The sequence below is a fragment of the Haemorhous mexicanus genome, chromosome 10 (assembly GCF_027477595.1).
Source record: "Haemorhous mexicanus isolate bHaeMex1 chromosome 10, bHaeMex1.pri, whole genome shotgun sequence".
Classification (NCBI taxonomy): Eukaryota; Metazoa; Chordata; class Aves; order Passeriformes; family Fringillidae; genus Haemorhous; species Haemorhous mexicanus.
Window position 1 is genome coordinate 25,477,707 of NC_082350.1, and position 17,226 is coordinate 25,494,932.

General features: G+C 50.9%; 1 protein-coding gene and 1 long non-coding RNA gene across 2 annotated transcripts in view; one reads left to right on the top strand and one right to left on the bottom strand.

Moving 5' to 3' along the window:
* Window positions 1–313: 313 nt before the first annotated feature.
* On the top strand, window positions 314–7,198 carry LOC132331929 (uncharacterized). Its single transcript, XR_009487705.1, has 2 exons — window positions 314–592; window positions 2,551–7,198. It is a non-coding gene; the product is annotated as an uncharacterized LOC132331929 (long non-coding RNA).
* Window positions 5,565–17,226, bottom strand: part of LEKR1 (leucine, glutamate and lysine rich 1) — a 31,733-nt gene continuing 20,071 nt past the window's right edge. Inside the window, exons 6-12 of the mRNA XM_059855878.1 lie at window positions 16,986–17,067; window positions 15,425–15,502; window positions 15,004–15,207; window positions 13,883–13,964; window positions 10,799–10,951; window positions 9,575–9,874; window positions 5,565–7,595 (exon numbers count right to left, since the gene is read on the bottom strand). Coding sequence (XP_059711861.1) covers window positions 7,272–7,595; window positions 9,575–9,874; window positions 10,799–10,951; window positions 13,883–13,964; window positions 15,004–15,207; window positions 15,425–15,502; window positions 16,986–17,067 — 1,223 coding nt within the window. The 3' untranslated portion in view covers window positions 5,565–7,271. The remainder of the gene's footprint in view (window positions 7,596–9,574; window positions 9,875–10,798; window positions 10,952–13,882; window positions 13,965–15,003; window positions 15,208–15,424; window positions 15,503–16,985; window positions 17,068–17,226) is intronic.

Sequence of the window (17,226 nt, forward strand, 5' to 3'; positions counted from 1 at the left end):
GCTGAATGTCCCTGCACCACAGCTCCCGTCTTTCCTAGGACTTGGAAATATCCCTGAATTTTGATGTTTTCATGGAGCTGAGTCACAGAAATTAATCATTCCAGGAGTCACCTGAGGCTACACTCTGCTCATATCTCAGTAGCTGTGACAATTTTCCTGGGAAATCTGGTGGATTCCTGCCCTGGGTGATGCTGCAGCCTCTGCCACACTGCTGGAAATCAGGAGCTGCCACTGGGCTCTGAACATCTGAGACCCACAGGGACAGGGAAATGTCACAGCTGGCTCTCCTTGGGCACAGGGCTTTCCCTGGGTGGGTCTCTCCCTCAGAGTTGCTTTTTGTCTGAAAAAATAATTTTGTTGAAACTTTTTTACTAATTTTCAACAAAAAGGTGCAAAGATTTCAAGGCGTTTCATACAAACCGTTCTGCCTGTCCTTCACTTGCAGGTTTGTTACAGGCACTGGAAGGATGAGTGTGGACCAGCAGCTTCGGATGGTTTGGGAAGAGAAAAAAATGAACAGCCAGAGAATATTTTTGATGGAAATTGGCCCAACAGGTCCCTCTCAAGGCTTCAGTCACCCCCAAACCCACAGGTAAGTGGCAGCAGGTGAGGTGATAAGGGCCCCTTTTCTAGGAAATCTTTCCCAGGTTGCTGCTCCTGCCAGGAAATGCTCATAAAACCCAGGATTTCACATCAGGCCGAGTCTGTGCCTCTCCTGTCCATGCTCCTTGTTGCTTCCAAGCTCCTTGGGGCAGGAAGCAAACCCTCGTGGCCAGGCTGGCAATCACATCCCCCTCTGGAAAAAGCACTCCTGCAAAGGAAACAGCTTTCCATCCCCTCCTCCTGCCTGGCCACAGCCCGCAGGGCAACTGAAAGAAAAGAAGTTAAAATTAGTAAAGCTGGCCTGAAGAAAAAGTCTTTCTATTCCAGTGGAAGGAAAAAACTTGGCAAAAGTGACCATTTTTGTCCCAGGATGGGGAATCCTTCTGGATGGGTTTGCTGGAGAGAACAAGGGGCTCATGCCCCTACCCGGCAGAGACCTTCCAGCTTCCCATCTCCTGGGGCTCCAGGGGTGCTGTGCCCCCTCATTCCCATGGATTCTGTGCCCCCCTCATTCTCAGGGGTTCTGTGCCCTCATCATTCCCATGGATTCCATGTTCCCCTCATTCTGGGAGTTCGGTTCCCCCCTCCCTCCCGAGGTTCCCCCCTCACTCCCGGGGTTCCCCCCTCATTCCCGGGGTTCCCCCCTCATTCCCGGGGTTCCCCCTGCCTCCCGGGATCCCCCCTGCCTCCCGGGGTCCCACCCTCCCTCCCGGGGTTCCCCCTCCCTCCCGGGGTTCCCCCCTCACTCCCGGGTGCCGTTCTGGGATCCCTCTGTAGGTGGAAGTGTTGCTGAGCCCAGTGGAACCTCCCCGCTCCCGGCTCTGCCGGGGCTGCACGCACCGAGGGCCACCGAGGTGAGCAGGGGACAAGTGTCCTGCCCAGGGCCATGGGGACAGAGCAGCCCTGTCCCTGGGGAGCGGCCTCGGCTGGACAGCCCAGTTCCAGCTGCTGGGAGCCGGGGATGGATTAAAGTCTCCAGGGCTGGCACCGGCCACCAGCTGTGGGAGATTCCCTGGGAGTGAGCAGGGACTGGGACAGCTCTGGGGACAGCCCTGGGTGACCCCAAAGTGGAGGGAAGGGGGGTCCCTCACCATGGCCTGGGCTCCTCCAGGTGTCCCAGGGGAGCCGGGGCTGCCCCATTCCCGGAATGTTCCAGGCCAGGTTGGTCCCTCTGAAGCCCCGCAGGCGCTGGGCCAGCCCAGGGCCTGTGCTCAGGAGCAAGGGGGGAAATCCACAGCAAAAGGACCTTAAACCCAGTGAATCTCCTAAAAGGCCCCCACAGATTTAATTACCCCTGTTCAGGGATTGCTGCAGCTTCCCAAAATTCCCTGTGACTTGGGAGCCCAGGTTTGTATGGAGCAATCAGGAGCTGAGACTCAAATGCCTGAGGTCCCATTTTAAAGCGATGTAGAGGGTGAGAAGCTGAGGTTTTATTCAAAGCCTGAAGGCTTTTCTATGCCTCGATAGCTCTAAAAAAGGAAACACTTTCAAGCATCTTCCTGCCAGGTGGAAATGGTTCAAAGTTTGCCCTCCACGCTGAGGAGACACCTGGTCTGAGGACACAGCGTGGTGACAGTGACTGAAACGGGACAGAGTGGAGGGGAGAGGAGCTGTCACCCTGCCCCTTCCAAGGGAATAGAACACCTCCTCCAAGGGCACAGAGCACCCTCCTTCCTCCCCCTCAGCATGGAGGGCAAGCTCCTCCGGCCTGGGAGCCCTGGGCCAGCCCAGCCCCAAACCAGCCCTGCAGAATTCCGTATTTTTCTCCGCCGGGATGCTCAGAACGCCGTGGCCAGGCAGGGTGAGAGCACAGTAGTGCTTTGCCATCAAGGAAACCGCAAGGAGGAGGGAGATGTTATCTCTGACATCTGGCCGCGAGCAGGGAGCTCTGGCTGCCGTCCCTAATGGACGGGATCGCGATGGCCCCGGGGCTGCTTTTTGTTCCAGGGCTCCTCGTGCCTTCCCGGCAGCAGCGAAGCCGACACAGGGATGCCAGAGCTGGGGACACAAAGGCAGCACTGCCACCCTTCCCCTGCCCTCTGCAGAGCAGCAAGGTGACCTCGGCGTGGCCAGCGAGCAGCAAGGTGCCCTCTGCCACCTTTAACCCCAGGTGAGACTGGCTCATCCAGCCCCACCTGCCATGGCAGGGGCACCTGCCACTGTCCCAGGTGCTCCAGCCCCAGTGTCCAACCCGGCCTTGGGCACTGCCAGGGATCCAGGTGCAGCCCCAGCTCTGTGGACACCCCAAGTACCAAGTGTCCTCTGTTCCTGCTCTCAGGGTTGTGGTGATCATGAGGTTTCAGGTCCCAGAATAATTTTCCCTGGGTCAGGCTAAGAGGGACCCCTGGAGACTTTTGCCTTTTGGGATCTGTGCATCTCCTCCCACTCTGTGCCAGGAGCCTGCCCAGGTGTTTTGCTCTCCTCTTATTTCAGGCACTGGCTTTGGATTAATTGCTCATGATCTGAACCCTGAGTTGTGCTGTGATCCTGGGGAGAGGATGTCCCACAGATCCAGGAGAGGGGATCTGAGCCCTGGTTCCAGAGCCCTCCTGCACGGCCCTGCCCCGCCGTGGCTCCCCCAGGTCTCTGTTGCTCCAGGGTCAGGTGCACACACAGATCCTCTCCCGACAGAAGTCCTGTGGACAAGGGAGTGTTTCCCTGTCAGATGGATCTTCAGCAGGTTTGGAACATCCTTACCCAGAGCCAGCCAGAGGAAAGGATTTCTGTGAACACAGAAAATCCTGAAAAATCCAGAAAATCCACAGAAAATCCTGGTCTCCAGAACCAGCCTTTCATCCAGGGATCAGAAATCCAAGTTCTCCCTGTGTCCAGCTTGAGCAGGTGAAATTGTGCCTCATCCATCTCCAGCTACTGCTTCCATCACCCTCCAAGGAGGTGCTGGGTTTATTTTTAGAAGGAACCTACAAAAACACCCCCTCAACCCAGACACCAAACAGGATGGGGCTGGCAGCCAGTGAGGCCGTGCTGCTCCTCGGTGACACCCAGGGAGCCTGGCATGCCCGGGCGCCTCCCAGCTGTTCCCGAGGAGCCTTTTTTGGGTACTTTTCCCCAAAGGCACACGTGGTTCTTTGTTCAGAACTCCGTGGTGATTAAAATGACCGCTGAGTCCCGGAAAGTTAAAACAAGCCCTGCAGCCAGCGCAGTGCACAGGAAACAGCTGGGGAGAGGATGCTGGAACGGATTTCCATAAAAGCCAATGATTCATGGAAATGTTCAGCGAGCGGGGCCAGCCTCGGGTCCTGAGGAACTGCTACTCCTGACCGACAGATTCCCGAGCCAGCCCCACCCCGGCAGTCATTCCCGAATTCCCAGTGCCCGCCCCCAGCACCGGCCCTGGAGCAGAGCACAGGGAACTCCCAAAATTCAGCCTGGGGGATGTTACATCCCCGATTTCTGCTGCCAGTGAAGTGCTGCTCAGCTGCCCTGGACTGGGGAAAGGGATGTCAGCAGAGGGCAGTGCCTGTGTTACAGGGGCTGGAGGGACAGGACACAGGGAACGGCATCCCATCCCAGAGGGCAGGGATAGATGGGAGATTGGGAATGAGGAATTGTTCCCTGGCAGGGTGGGCAGACCCTGGCACAGGTGCCCAGAGCAGCTGTGGCTGCCCCTGGATCCCTGGCAGTGCCCAAGGCCAGGTTGGACACTGGGGCTGGGAGCAGCCTGGGACAGTGGGAGGTGTCCCTGCCATGGCAGGGGTGGCACTGGATGGGATTTAAAGTCCTTCCAACTCAACACAGTCTGTGGTGATGATGATGGTGATGGTGAAGGCCATCTGGGCAGGACAGAGTGTGACCTTCCAGCAGGAAGAAGAACCTGCTGCATTCTGTGGCTCTCCAGGCTCCTTTCTGCTGTGCCCATCAGATTTTCTTCCAGGACTCTTTCCCCAGAGCTCCAAGCAGGTACTGCCAGCTGGGCATTGCTCCCTGGAGTGGTGCCAGGCCAAACCAAACCATTTTCCACATCCCATAAGTCAGGAGATGGAAAATCCCCTTTGGGCCACTGGGTTCAGCTGCTCCTGCAGCGCAGGGCTGCTCCTGCCAGGACATTTTCCATGGATATTTCCCACCCACTTGGAATGACTCAAGCACAGGGGCTCCACCACTGCAGGGATCCTCCCTGGCTGCACAGCTCCAGGGGAGGGCATTTTCCTCTCTCTCACACTGAGACTTTCCTTTCCAGATGTCAGCTCTTTCCTCCCATCTGGACCCCCTGGGTTATTCTCCCTTTCCCTGACGTTTCCCGCTGTGTTCATTCCGTGCCTGGCACCGGTGCCTGAGCCCTGCTGGTCTCACCCCCATCCCACTGCAGGCAACAGAGGGCAAGGTGGGGCCTGGAAAAGTGGCCTCAGAGACACCCTGGGCCAACCCCCTCCCTGGAAGGGTCTCCATCCCCCTGAGAGCTCTGGTGGCACCTGTGCCCCTGCCTTGGCTCACCGGGCAGGAGCAGCGACCCCCGGCACTGAGCCCCGTCCCCACTCCGGCTGGAGCAGGGTGGGATCACTCCAGAGCCTGGAGAGCCAAGGAGAACAATCCATGGGAGCTGGCCATGACCTGGGAACAGCGCCCAGGGCAATGCCAGCTGCTCCACACAAATGACATTCCTGGTGTGAAAGTCCCCCAGCATTAATCTCAGGCAGTGCCCTTATCATCCCACCCCAATGAATTGTGTGTGTGCTGTGAGGATGAAACCCCTGGATTAGTGATTCACACCATCACAGCTGTTTGGGGTTTGTTCTTCCTTCAGCAGGGCTCTCTCAACCACCTGTAACCACCAAGGACAAAATCCAACATGGAATTTTCATGATGGAAATAAGGGCCTGTTTTAAATAACTAAAAATGCAGCTGTGGGGGGCTGTCTGCGAAAGGAAATTCCCCCAGTTTCATTATCCTACTCTTATTTTGGTATTGAAAATGCACAGTACAAAGAAAGACAGTCATGCTTTTATTCTGATTAATACATTTTAATGATCTGTGGCATCAGTTTCTATTTCCATGCACTTTTAACACTGCTTAGGAACTAAGATGGTTTTTCCTGCAGTCCAATTTCTTCTTTTGTAGAAAAACTCCATCTGCAAGGCACAGTCGGGATCCCAGATCCTACACACACCTCAGAGCAAGGTCTAGTGATCATCCCAGCTTTGGTTTGTGATATCCCAGTGGGAATGAAGTGATATCCATGGCAAGCTGTGCATGGCCACTGCTGATCCCAATTTCTGCCGAAGGAGCAGCAGGACCAGGCAGGGGCTGGACTCTCCATCTTATCATCTGTGGAGAACATTACACTTTGGGCAACTTCAGGTGGGAAAAGGATGAGCCACACTGAGGCACTGACTGAGATTCCAGGGCTCTTCTTGTGCTGTCCCTTTGTCCCCTGGGAGCAGGGATGGATCCCCCCTGGCCACCCTCCTGGCAGGGTCAGTGAGGAGGGGTTTGGCCACACCAGGGATGTGTCTGGGGCTCACACAGAACATCAGCCCCAGCCCACGGAGCCCCATTTCCCTGCCTGGCACAGGGGAATGATGCTGTCTGAAAAGGGTCAGGGCTGCAGGAGCTCCCTCCAGAGCAGGTGCCACCCCCAGCTCTGCCAGGGGCAATTTGAAGCCTTTCCAGCAGGGAAGGACAGGACAGCCCCGTGCCACGGGATGTTTTCTCCAAGGGAAGGGCTGGAATCAGGGCAGGATCCACAGGGACAGGTTTGTTCCTGGAGCTTTGTTTGGCTTTGCCTCATGCCATGAGTCCTGGAGGGCAAGGTCCCTGACACCAGGGAGGAGCTCTCCTACAAGAGCTTCCTGCAGGAAGTTTGATTTCCTAAAATTTCAGGGCTGTAATGAGGTGTCCATGTCCTCCGTGGCACTTTGTGCTCTGCCTGTCATCCCACCACGGAAACCACTTGGTAAACTTTCCTTGACATGGTGAGATGCATTACATTGTTTTCAAAGCCAGTAAGAAAGGGTCCCTGACATTTCCATATTTTGTTTATTGCTTAGCAGCAGAAGCTCTGGGCTCTGGGAGGAAGGGGGAGATGGGAAATATTTGTTCTGGACTTGGTTTGCCTCCAGGACCTGGCCACTCCCTCGTGCCAGAGCCATGATCCCATTCCTGCTCCTGTTATTTTACGTGCTGTTCCTCCCTGGCCACACTCCCCTTTTACTGCAACTGCTGCTCCAGGACACAAACAGGGAGATAAGAGCCCAGGTTTGAGATGATGGAATCATGGAATCACAGACTGGTTTGGGTTGGAAGGGATCTCAAAGCTCATCCAGTTCTTGTCCCAGGTTGCTCCCAGCCCCATCCCTCCTGGATCCAGTGATGCTGGGCCATTATTCCCTGCCCAGGGCCAGGACATTGGAATGGGGTGAATTTTAAGGTCCTTTCCAACCCAAACCTTCTGGGATCCAGGGATTTTCGGATTTCAATCCCACTCATTGAAGATGTGCTGCTCCTTGTGCTCCTCTTGGAGAGACTCTTTTCACTTTTCCCATCTTGAAACGCGCCCAGCATTTAATTACACCATGAATAAATTATTGGACAGATAAAAGTTACCGCACCAAAAATAAACAAATATTTAACTAGATTTTAAATTGTAGGAATGGATGAGTTCGGGAGGCGTTCCTTCGGAGGCCGGAACGCTTTCCCGGGCAGAGCTGTCAGAGCTGGCTCGGTCGGTGCCTCGTCCCGGCGGGGACCCGGCCCCGGGGCTCGCCCAGCGGGGCCGCCCTTCCCTTGGGAGGATCCAGGGATCCGGCGCTGCTGCCGCCGTGCCGGCCCGAGCCGGGGGCCCGGGCAGCCCTGGCCGTGCCCAGGGCTCCGGAGAGGCGGAGGTCCCCGGCGGGCAGCGAGCGCGGCGAGGCCGGGAGGGTCCCGCTGAGCCGCCGCAGCTCCAGCACCTGCTCCCGGGCCCGGCCCAGCGCCGCCGTCAGCTCGAAGCGCTCCTCGCACTCCCGGCGCACCGTGTCCTGCAGCAGGGAATTCTGCAACGAGAAACGCCGGGAATGCCCCAGCCATCACACCCGGGACCCTGTCCCTGCAGCAGGGAATTCTGCAACGAGAAACGCCGGGAATGCCCCAGCCATCACACCCGGGACTCTGTCCCTGCAGCAGGGAATTCTGCAGAGAGAAACGCCGGGAATGCCCCAGCCATCACACCTGGACATCCCGGGGCCCTGTCCCTGCAGCAGGGAATTCTGCAACGGGAAACACCGGGAATGCCCCAGCCATCACACCCGGACATCCCGGGGCTCTGCCCCTGCAGCAGGGAATTCTGCAGAGAGACACACCGGGAATGCCCCAGCCATCACACCCGGACATCCCGGGGCTCTGCCCCTGCAGCAGGGAATTCTGCAACGAGAAACGCCGGGAATGCCCCAGCCATCACACCCGGGACTCTGTCCCTGCAGCAGGGAATTCTGCAGAGAGACACGCCGGGAATGCCCCAGCCATCACACCCGGGACTCTGGCCCTGCAGCAGGGAATTCTGCAGAGAGACACACCGGGAATGCCCCAGCCATCACACCCGAGACTCATTCCCTGCAGCAGGGAATTCTGCAGAGAGACACACCGGGAATGCCCCAGCCATCACACCCGAGACTCATTCCCTGCAGCAGGGAATTCTGCAGAGAGACACACCGGGAATGCCCCAGCCATCACACCCGGACATCCCGGGACCCTGCCCCTGCAGCAGGGAATTCTGCAGAGAGAAACGCCGGGAATGCCCCAGCCATCACACCTGGGACAGGGACCTGCCCTGCACTGTCCTGCTGTTCCCGAGGGGCCAGTGGGACATCGCAGGAAGTGCTCAGAAGGTGTTCCTGCTCCCCTGCCCAGCTGGGAGAACTGGGAATGCTGCTCTTGGGAAGGAAAGGCAGTAATGGACAGAGGTGCAGTGACACCAAGGGGTTAATGCTGCTTTTCCCTGTAACCCTCTGCAGTGGGAGAGCACAGCCTGCATGGAGCCACGGAGCCAGGTGTGGAATCAGGTATTGGAACTCGGTATGGAATCAGATATGGAACCAGGTGTGGAACCAGATGTGGAGACAGGTGTGGAGCCAGGTGTGGAATCAGGTATTGGAACTCGGTATGGAATCAGATATGGAACCAGGTGTGGAATCATGTATGGAACCAGGTATGGAGCCAGGTGTGGAGCCAGGTGTGGAGCCAGGAATGAACACATGGAATCACTCATGGGAAGGCCATGCAGTCCCCTGCTGTCCCAGCACTGCCAGTGCCTCTCTCTCCCACGTCCCCATCCTTGGGCACAGATTGGGCACTGCCTCACTGGAATTCCACTCCCACCTTTCCCAACCTTTCCAAGGAATAAATCAGTACCAACCCCAGCACCCATTCACTTGGAAGAGTTTTATTTTCACTGTTGACCAATTCTTTTTCCTGCCACTGAACGGCTTTGGGCATTCCAGCCTAATCTTATCTGCAGTCCCTGACTCCACATTTCCCATGGAGCAGCTCTCTCCTCCCTTCCCATTATATTCCAAGCATTCAGCAAATGTTTGTGGTCAGAATATCCATCAGTTGAATTTCTCTTTGCTTTTAATTCATTTTTATGCATTCCTCAGTTAGGGAACGTGGCTGCACTGGTGGGAGCTGGGGCACCAGTTCAAAGAATGAGAACTATCCGTGTCTTCTGCTCTAAAAACTGGGAATTCTTCATTGTTTACTCATGTTTGGGCAGTGGGACATGAGGCTGCAGATAAAGAAAGGCCTTGCAGGATCTGAAAATCAAATTTTAATAATATAGTTTCCTATGAAGCACTAATTTAAGCATTTGCTGAATTAAGAGTTCACATCTTTTGTGAACTTTTAGGAAATGATAATGGATTTGTCTGAGAAATCTTTGCATTTCAATGGATTTTCTGGCCACAGACCTTTGAATGATTTTAGAAATCACATGTCTCCAAGTAAAAATAACCAGGCATTTCCTGGGTCCTGTTCCTACCTCCTCTTGAACTTGACTCAAGCTGTGAATCAGCTGTGTCTTCTCCTGGGTTAATTTTTCCAGTTCATCTGACTTGTGCTTAATTTCTTTCCTCAGTTTATCCAGGAATGATTCATTGTTGCTCTTTTCCATGGTCAGCTGGAACTCAAGCTCACTGATGAGCCTTTTAAGGCTCTGGATTTCCTTTTCCTTGTCTCCATCCTTCTCTGCCACTTTCATTTGGGCATCTTGGAGCTTCTTCTCCAGAATTTCCATCTCCATCCTCAAGCTCTTGGTGGCACTGGATATTAAACCTGGGATCTGGGTCAGATCAGACAGGAATAATCTCCACTCAGTACCTCTAAATATGGAGAAGTAATAGCAGACAAATGGTGACTTGAGGAAAAACCAACAAATTCAAACTTGCAGGTCCTCAGAGAGACAAAAAGCTCTGAATTTACATAATTCCCTCAGAGGACGCCAGAGAGCTGTAAATTAATCACCACTCACTGAGAACACAGAGATTAATTAGTGTGTTCAAGATCAAACAGAGACATTGAGGTAAAAAAGGGGAAATTTAACTTCAAGTTAAATTAACTGCAAGTTGGTGTTTCCTCAGGGTTTAAAAACCATGGTTAAATATTTGCCAGGTGAACAAAACCAAACTCATTTTCAGCTCTAAATCACAATGTCCCAGATTTTAAATAATAATAAAACCTCATCGCATTCCTTTCATTTTTCCAGATTTCTCAGGTTTTCTCAGGATTTGTATCAAGCCTTCTGGAAACTCAGGTTACAGGTACAATTTCTCAATTTCTACATCAAACCTGAGGGGATCTGGAGCTCCCAGCCCAGCAGGTTTTACTGGCCCTGGAGCTGCTGGGTTCCCTTGGGAAGGGGAAAAATATGGGTGGGATTGTGGCACCTCATCATAGCCTGAAACAGCCCCACTTTTAAAAAGTGATGATGTCAGATTAAATATAATTAGCAACTCTGGGGATGTAGATGGAGTTTTGGGGGTGAAAATACGAGATGAGAAAGAACTTCCACACCAGTTAACTTGAACTGGGATCGTTATTTTCAGCTTGTTCCATTAAAAAAAATTAAATATACCACGACTGTGAAAAAGTACTGGATCATCCAGAGAGAGGATGACACACAGAGGAGGTTTGATTCCTTCACACTCCCATTTTTAACAGTTTTCTGTCATCTTCTGCCACAAGTTTTCTCTCGAGCCTTGCACACCTTCTGCTGGAGCTCCTCGTGCTCTCTCTGGTACTTTGTGATCAGTTCCTGCTGTTTTTGTCTCTCCAGCTCCAGCTCCACTCTGGCCTCTTCCCTGACTTTCAGAATTGCTTCTTTGTGCCGAGCCTCCCCTTTGGCCAGGTCCATCTCCAGCTGGGGGACAAGAGGGGTCAGAGGCATTGTCACACTGGGATGGGATAATGGCATGGACATTAAATCCCACCCAGTGCCACCCCTGCCACACAGGGACACCTCCCACTGTCCCAGGCTGCTCCAGCCCCAGTGTCCACCCTGGCCTTGGGCACTGCCAGGGATCCAGGGGCAGCCACAGCTGCTCTGGCAATCCCAGCCCAGCCAGGAATTCCCAATTCCCACTCTCCCACCCATCCCTGCCCTCAGCAGTGGGAGCCATTCCCTGGCTCCTGTCCCTCCATCCTTGTCCCCAGTCCCTCTGCAGCTCTCCTGGAGCCCCTTCAGGCCCTGCAAGGTCACAGTGAGTTCATCCCAGACCCTTCTCCAGCTGGAATATTGGGTGAAATTTCCCCAGCTGGAATATTGGGTGAAATTTCCCAGTCCTTACAGCAGCTCCAATAATTCACACTATAAATTCAGCCATCATTTCCCCAGTAGAAAATTCTGGGTTCTGGAGGAATCCCTGAAGGCTGCATTTGGGAGAACACTTTTCCTTTCCCAGGCTGTTCCTATTCCTTTGTGCAGCTGATTTCTGATGGATTTAATTGCAGCAGGCACATTAAATGCACAACACAAACCTCATTATTTCAATGATTAAAAGCACAAAAGCCCACAATGAGCTTAATTACAATTATCTAATTCCACACATTATTATGAGCAGAAGTATAATAAATCTCCCCAATGTCTTTAGGGGAAAAAGAGAAACTGGAAATATTTTCATTATTTTTTAAAGCAAAATATACCCAATTCAGGGTGTGGAAGAGGTGCAAATCCCCCACTAAGTTATAGCTTTAAAATTGTTGTATTTGTAGGTTGCCCAAAGTAGACTCTTATAATAATAACAATATCAATACCAATAACAATAATAATGATAACAATAATTATTAATTGTAATTCTATTATAATTATATTATATATAATTAAATTATTTTAATATATTGACAATAATCATATTAGTATAATTATCATTATTACAAATATAATTGTTATGTAATTAATATTAAATATTCTATAATTATATTATATTAGTAATTAATATTATGTGATATTTATATTATTATATATAATAATTGCTCTATAATTATTTGTTATTTTAATGATTATATTATAATATATTTTGATTACATTATAATTCTGTTATATTTAATTGTTTATTATTAAAATTAACATTTCTATGTTCTTAGATGGGAGTTGGGATTCTGAACATAAATCCCCAGTTTTATTAACTCTACCTATTATTACAGATCCTGATCCCTTGTTGGAGGCTCCTTGACTCCACAGACCAAGCAATTGAAGGCAATATAAAAACCTGAGCTCATTCATACAAAACATTTCCCATGCAATATCTGAAATGAATAAAGCTGAGATCCAGAGCAGGAAATCAAGTGGAGGTGGCTGTTCCAGGAGAGCACCCTGGCACTAATTGATTGACAGCCCCTCTGACAGCCCTCGGTCATTGACATTTCACAAGCCCAGGAGATGAATGTGTGCAGCCAGGAGGGGTTTCTCCCTGCAAAGGGTGGCCCAGGGAAGGGAGGAGCACAGCTGGAGGTGCCCAGGGAATGACTGGATGTGGCACTCGGGGCTCAGGTGACAGGGTGCTCCTTGGGCACCCAAAGGAAACTCATCCTCCTGGGATGCCATAAATACGGTGAGTTCCAGTGGAGTTATTCCTTAAATCGCTTCCTGGAAGTGACTTTGTTTTGTTCCACTGAAACCATTCCAGGTTTGTGTGTGTTTTAAACAGAAAACTTCACCCTCTGGCGCTCTGCAGTGGCACAAACCAAAGGCAACGTTGTCACTTTGTCACTTGGCTGATTTTTTTGGCTGCTGAGCTGAGTTCTGGGGCCTTGCTGTGGCTGCATTTTAATGGCTGCCACACCAAAGCTGAAATTGCTCCCTCTGCCTCCCACAATCTTTATTTTGTTCTCATGTCAGGCTGAAAACACTCTGATGATGGAGCCAGCCTGATCCCCTTCCCAAATTATATCCTGTGACAAGGAAGGGAAGGGGTTTCCAAAGAAATGGAACTGATCCTAATTGCTACCAGTCCCCAAGTTTTCCTGGGACTAAATAAAGCTTTCAGACACTGACACAAAAAACACAGTAATTTCAGTCACCAATTATGTGAGGCTTAAATCAGACAAGTCCCAGTTATTGTTCAACTCTGCTTTTAAATTTTCCTTCACTGATATATACACTTCTTTTAGTTTCTTATTCTTTTTAATATACATTTTTTATTCTTTTTAATACATAAATATATTTTATTGTTTATTCTTTTTAATAGATGACATCTATTTTTATTTCTTATTCAGTTCAGGGTTTTTTGGTGCTCATGGAAAAGCTGCAGATGCAAACACAGCTGGCATGGTGACAGCTGTTCATGGGAAGCAGCTTCCCCAGTCCCACTGGAAGAGGCTGGCAGGAGAACTCCTTGGACAAAGGATATTCTGGAGAAGCTGTGGCTGCCCCTGGATCCCTGGCAGTGCCCAAGGCCAGCCTGGGCAGGGTTTGGAGCACCTGGGACAGTGGCAGGTGTCCCTGCCAGGGCAGGGGTGGCACTGGAGGGCTTCAAGGTCCCTCCAACCCAAACCAGGCTGGGATCCTGGGATTCCATGAACTTCAGCAAACATTAAATGTGCTTTGGGAAACAGGAGGCTCCCCAGACAAACCCTTCCCTGTGAATTCAGGGGACTGAGGCCCCAGCAGACCCAGAGGCCAAAGGCAAGCAAGATTTGGGTGTTCCTGACAGAATTTTTGGCTGAGTCACTTCCAGACCAGGCTGTGTGTGATTCCATGGCTCCACCACACATGGCACTGGAGGGGATCATTCCCTGCTCTCCTGTGCCCTTTGTGGAACTGAACCCCCCAGAGCAGAGCCCCCAGAGTCACCTTGTCCCTCCAGGAGTCCTCACTCTGCACCTTCTGCCTCAGTGTCTCCTGCAGCTGCTCCGTCCTGCTCTTTAGCAGCTCCCTAGAAACACAAATTCCATGTGAACCTGGGCTCTGCCCTCACTCCTGGCATCCCCCTGCCTTGCAATGAAGTCCTGCTTGTCCTTGCCCCTGGAATCACCACTTGGAACCTCCAGCACACCCTCACTTGCCTCCTGAATTCCATGGTTTAAATTGGTGCTTGATCTTCCACTTCAAATGGCTTTTTAATATTCTTTGATATTTTCAGGACAAATTTCAAAGAACACAGGGAAACTTAAACTATTCCACCCAGAACTTGTATTTCATGAACTTGGAATATTAGGATCATTAATTTAAAAATTGTAATGGGTTTGGAATGAGCACCACTGAGTGTTTCTGTCGTTCAAGGTACTGTTTGTTATGTGGGGCTTGCAGGGCAAGGCTCCTGGAGAGGTTAAATTCCTGTCATTGATGTTGTTAACAACTTGTCCACCTCAAAAATGCCTCAGGATTCCCTCAGCCAGGCTCTTGGACAGGATCTGGTGCTTGGGGAGGTGTGAGAGCAGCTTCCCACCAGTTCAGTCTGGCCCTGAAGGGTCTCAGCTGTGAACAGAGCTGCCCTTGTCCCTGGGATTGCTTTTGAGATGTGCAAAATAAAGCACTGGCCTTCTGAGGGCTGTTTGCCCTGGAATGGGATCCAGCTCGAGTGCCTTTGCTTTGGACTCAGCAACCTGAATCCATATTTTTTTAATTACCTGCAGTAGAACCTCCATCTCCAGTTTCACCCCTGACAGCCTGATTGCACATCCAGAAGTGCCAGGGCACCAACTGCTCTGCATTTCAGGGCTTTGGATATTGCCTGAACCCTGAGCACAGAGAGCAGCTCAACAGCTGCACACTGGGGCTTTGGGGCTCAGGGTAAACTCCAGCTGAAGCCCTGCAGTCCAAGCAGAACTGCTCTCCTCCTCTTTTTTAATAGTACTTTTTCTTCTCTTCATCCAAGTTTTGTCCATCCCATAATAATTTAAAAACCCAATCCAATGACCCCCAAAATCTCCAGAATTTCCAGGAGCACCTGAGTCCAGCTCAGCTCCCTTTACCTTTCCTGTTTCAGCATCAGCACCTCCTGCTCTGTCTGGCTCAGCAGAGCTTTAAGGGTTTCCAGCTCACTCTCTGATCTCCCAGTTCTTCTTTTCAGATCTTCTTCTCTCCTTTCTTTCTCTGCCACCTCCTCCTGTAAATGTTTGCAGACTTGTTGGCACACGAGAAGGGATTCCTCCTTTTCCTTCAGCTCTTTTGTAAGTCTACAGATGAAATAAAGAAATAGTGTTGTAGTTACTATATTCTTATTTATAGACAGAAATAATAATGCCTGGAAAATAAAGTATTGGTCAAAACTCCATGTGTTCTTTATGAAGGTAAATCTACTGACTTGACATAATTTTTTAAAATTTATTGCATAAAACAATAAAATGTTTGCTGTTATTGCTCAAAAATATGAAATATCATTTCAGCATTTACCTGGACTCAGCGACTCCATTCTCATATTTGATCTTTTTCAGTTCATTTTGACAGACATCAAGTTCTGTTGACTTCACCCTAAAAAAGCATTGGGAAAAAAGGATATTATCCAAAGAAATGGGCCTTTACTCCTGCAGCAGCCTGGCTAGCACTTGGGGTGTATTTTCCTCCCTGCATTTTCCATTTCAGGTAAAAGGCCACGAACAGAAAGTTCTGTCAGCTCCAGCAATGACTGTGAATAATTGGAAGTTACATTTCCAGTGCCATCTCAGCCTGACCTGGATCACAAATGTTGCAAACAAGAAGTGAGATCTTGCAACACTGATGACAATTCTGAGTAATAAATGAATTAAATGGAACAAATCCCAATTTTGTAGGTAAAAGGGCTGGAAGCTTTGCAGGTTTCATGTCATTATGTCACCACTGCACCAATTAATAACCATGGTTAAGGTTCATATTTACATTTAAACAGATATAGAATATGTTGCTTTATTAAACTGTGCCCATATTACACTGAAATGTTAATTTACACTTGGAAAGCCCTCAGTGTTTATTTAACTGTGCTCATGACATCTTTGTTTCCCACTCAGTCCTTACATTATCACTGAAGTACTTGGTTGCTAAGCATCCCAAATATTTGTAACTCGGTCGTGGCCAGACCCCTGAGTGAAGGAACTGAACCCAGGAGGTGCAGAGCAGAGCAGCACGAATCCTTTGCTCAGCTTCCAGGGAAACCTGGGCACAGAGTGCAGGTGGGTGCTCACGAGCCTGGCAGTGCCAGTTCCTGACTCCTGAGCCTCACCAACACCACTTGGGCCTTTTCAGCAGCCTCTGGCTCCTGGATCCCTCTGGATTCTCCTGGAGGTGATGTCCCCAGGCTGCTCCAGTGCCCACTGAGGTTTTCAGCACTCAGCTGTGGAATTTGTAATGCTTTGTGGTGTTGGGGTGTCAGGCTCCTGCTGTGGGAGTGTTCTGAGTGCTGGGGAGTGCTCCTGAAATGGGAGAAAATCCTGCAATGGTTTGGGTTGGAAGGGACCCCAAAACCCATCTTGTTCCACCCACACTTTCCACAGGCCAGATGGTTCCAAGCCCCATCCAGCCTGGCCTTGGGCACTGCCAGGGATCCAGGGGCAGCCACAAGTTCCCTGGAAACCTGTGCCAGGCCTGCCCACCCTCCCAGGGAACAAGTCCTAATTCCCAATATCCCAGCCAGCCCTGCCCTCTGGCACTGGGAGGCCATTGCCCCTTGCTCTATCACTATATTTTCCTTCCCACACACATTTTTGGTCCTGATTTACGTGGATTTCCCAAAATGCCTCCTGCACCTGGGTGTTAGGTGAGGCACTGCATCAGGCTCCAACCCCTGCTGCAGGAAGGAAGCCCTGCTCCCACAGCCAGGCTGGCTCAGGCAGATGCTTAGAAATAATCATGTGAAGATAAAATAGTTCTTCTGTTGGTCAAAACCTTCTCAGAGCATTCTGACTAGCAGCACTTGCTGGAAAAATAAAGTGGTTGATGTGTTTTTTGTGCAGTGGGAAGAACCAAGGAATGGGAATCTTACAGCAACAGCTTCTTGTAGTGGTCCATCTCTGCTGTCACCTTCTGCAGCTGCAGGCCAGCTGTCTCCACCTGATTTGTTAACTCTGAAAGCAAGAACACGAGGTTGTGTCTCTGTTAATGTGAAATTAATCCACTTTAGTGGTTTGTTTCCAGGTGGGACCTGCAGCTCCTCGCTCCCACCTCAGGCAGAGCAGTGCACACCAGCAGGGTCTTTACAGCAAACAGCTGGGGTTTGTCTGTGT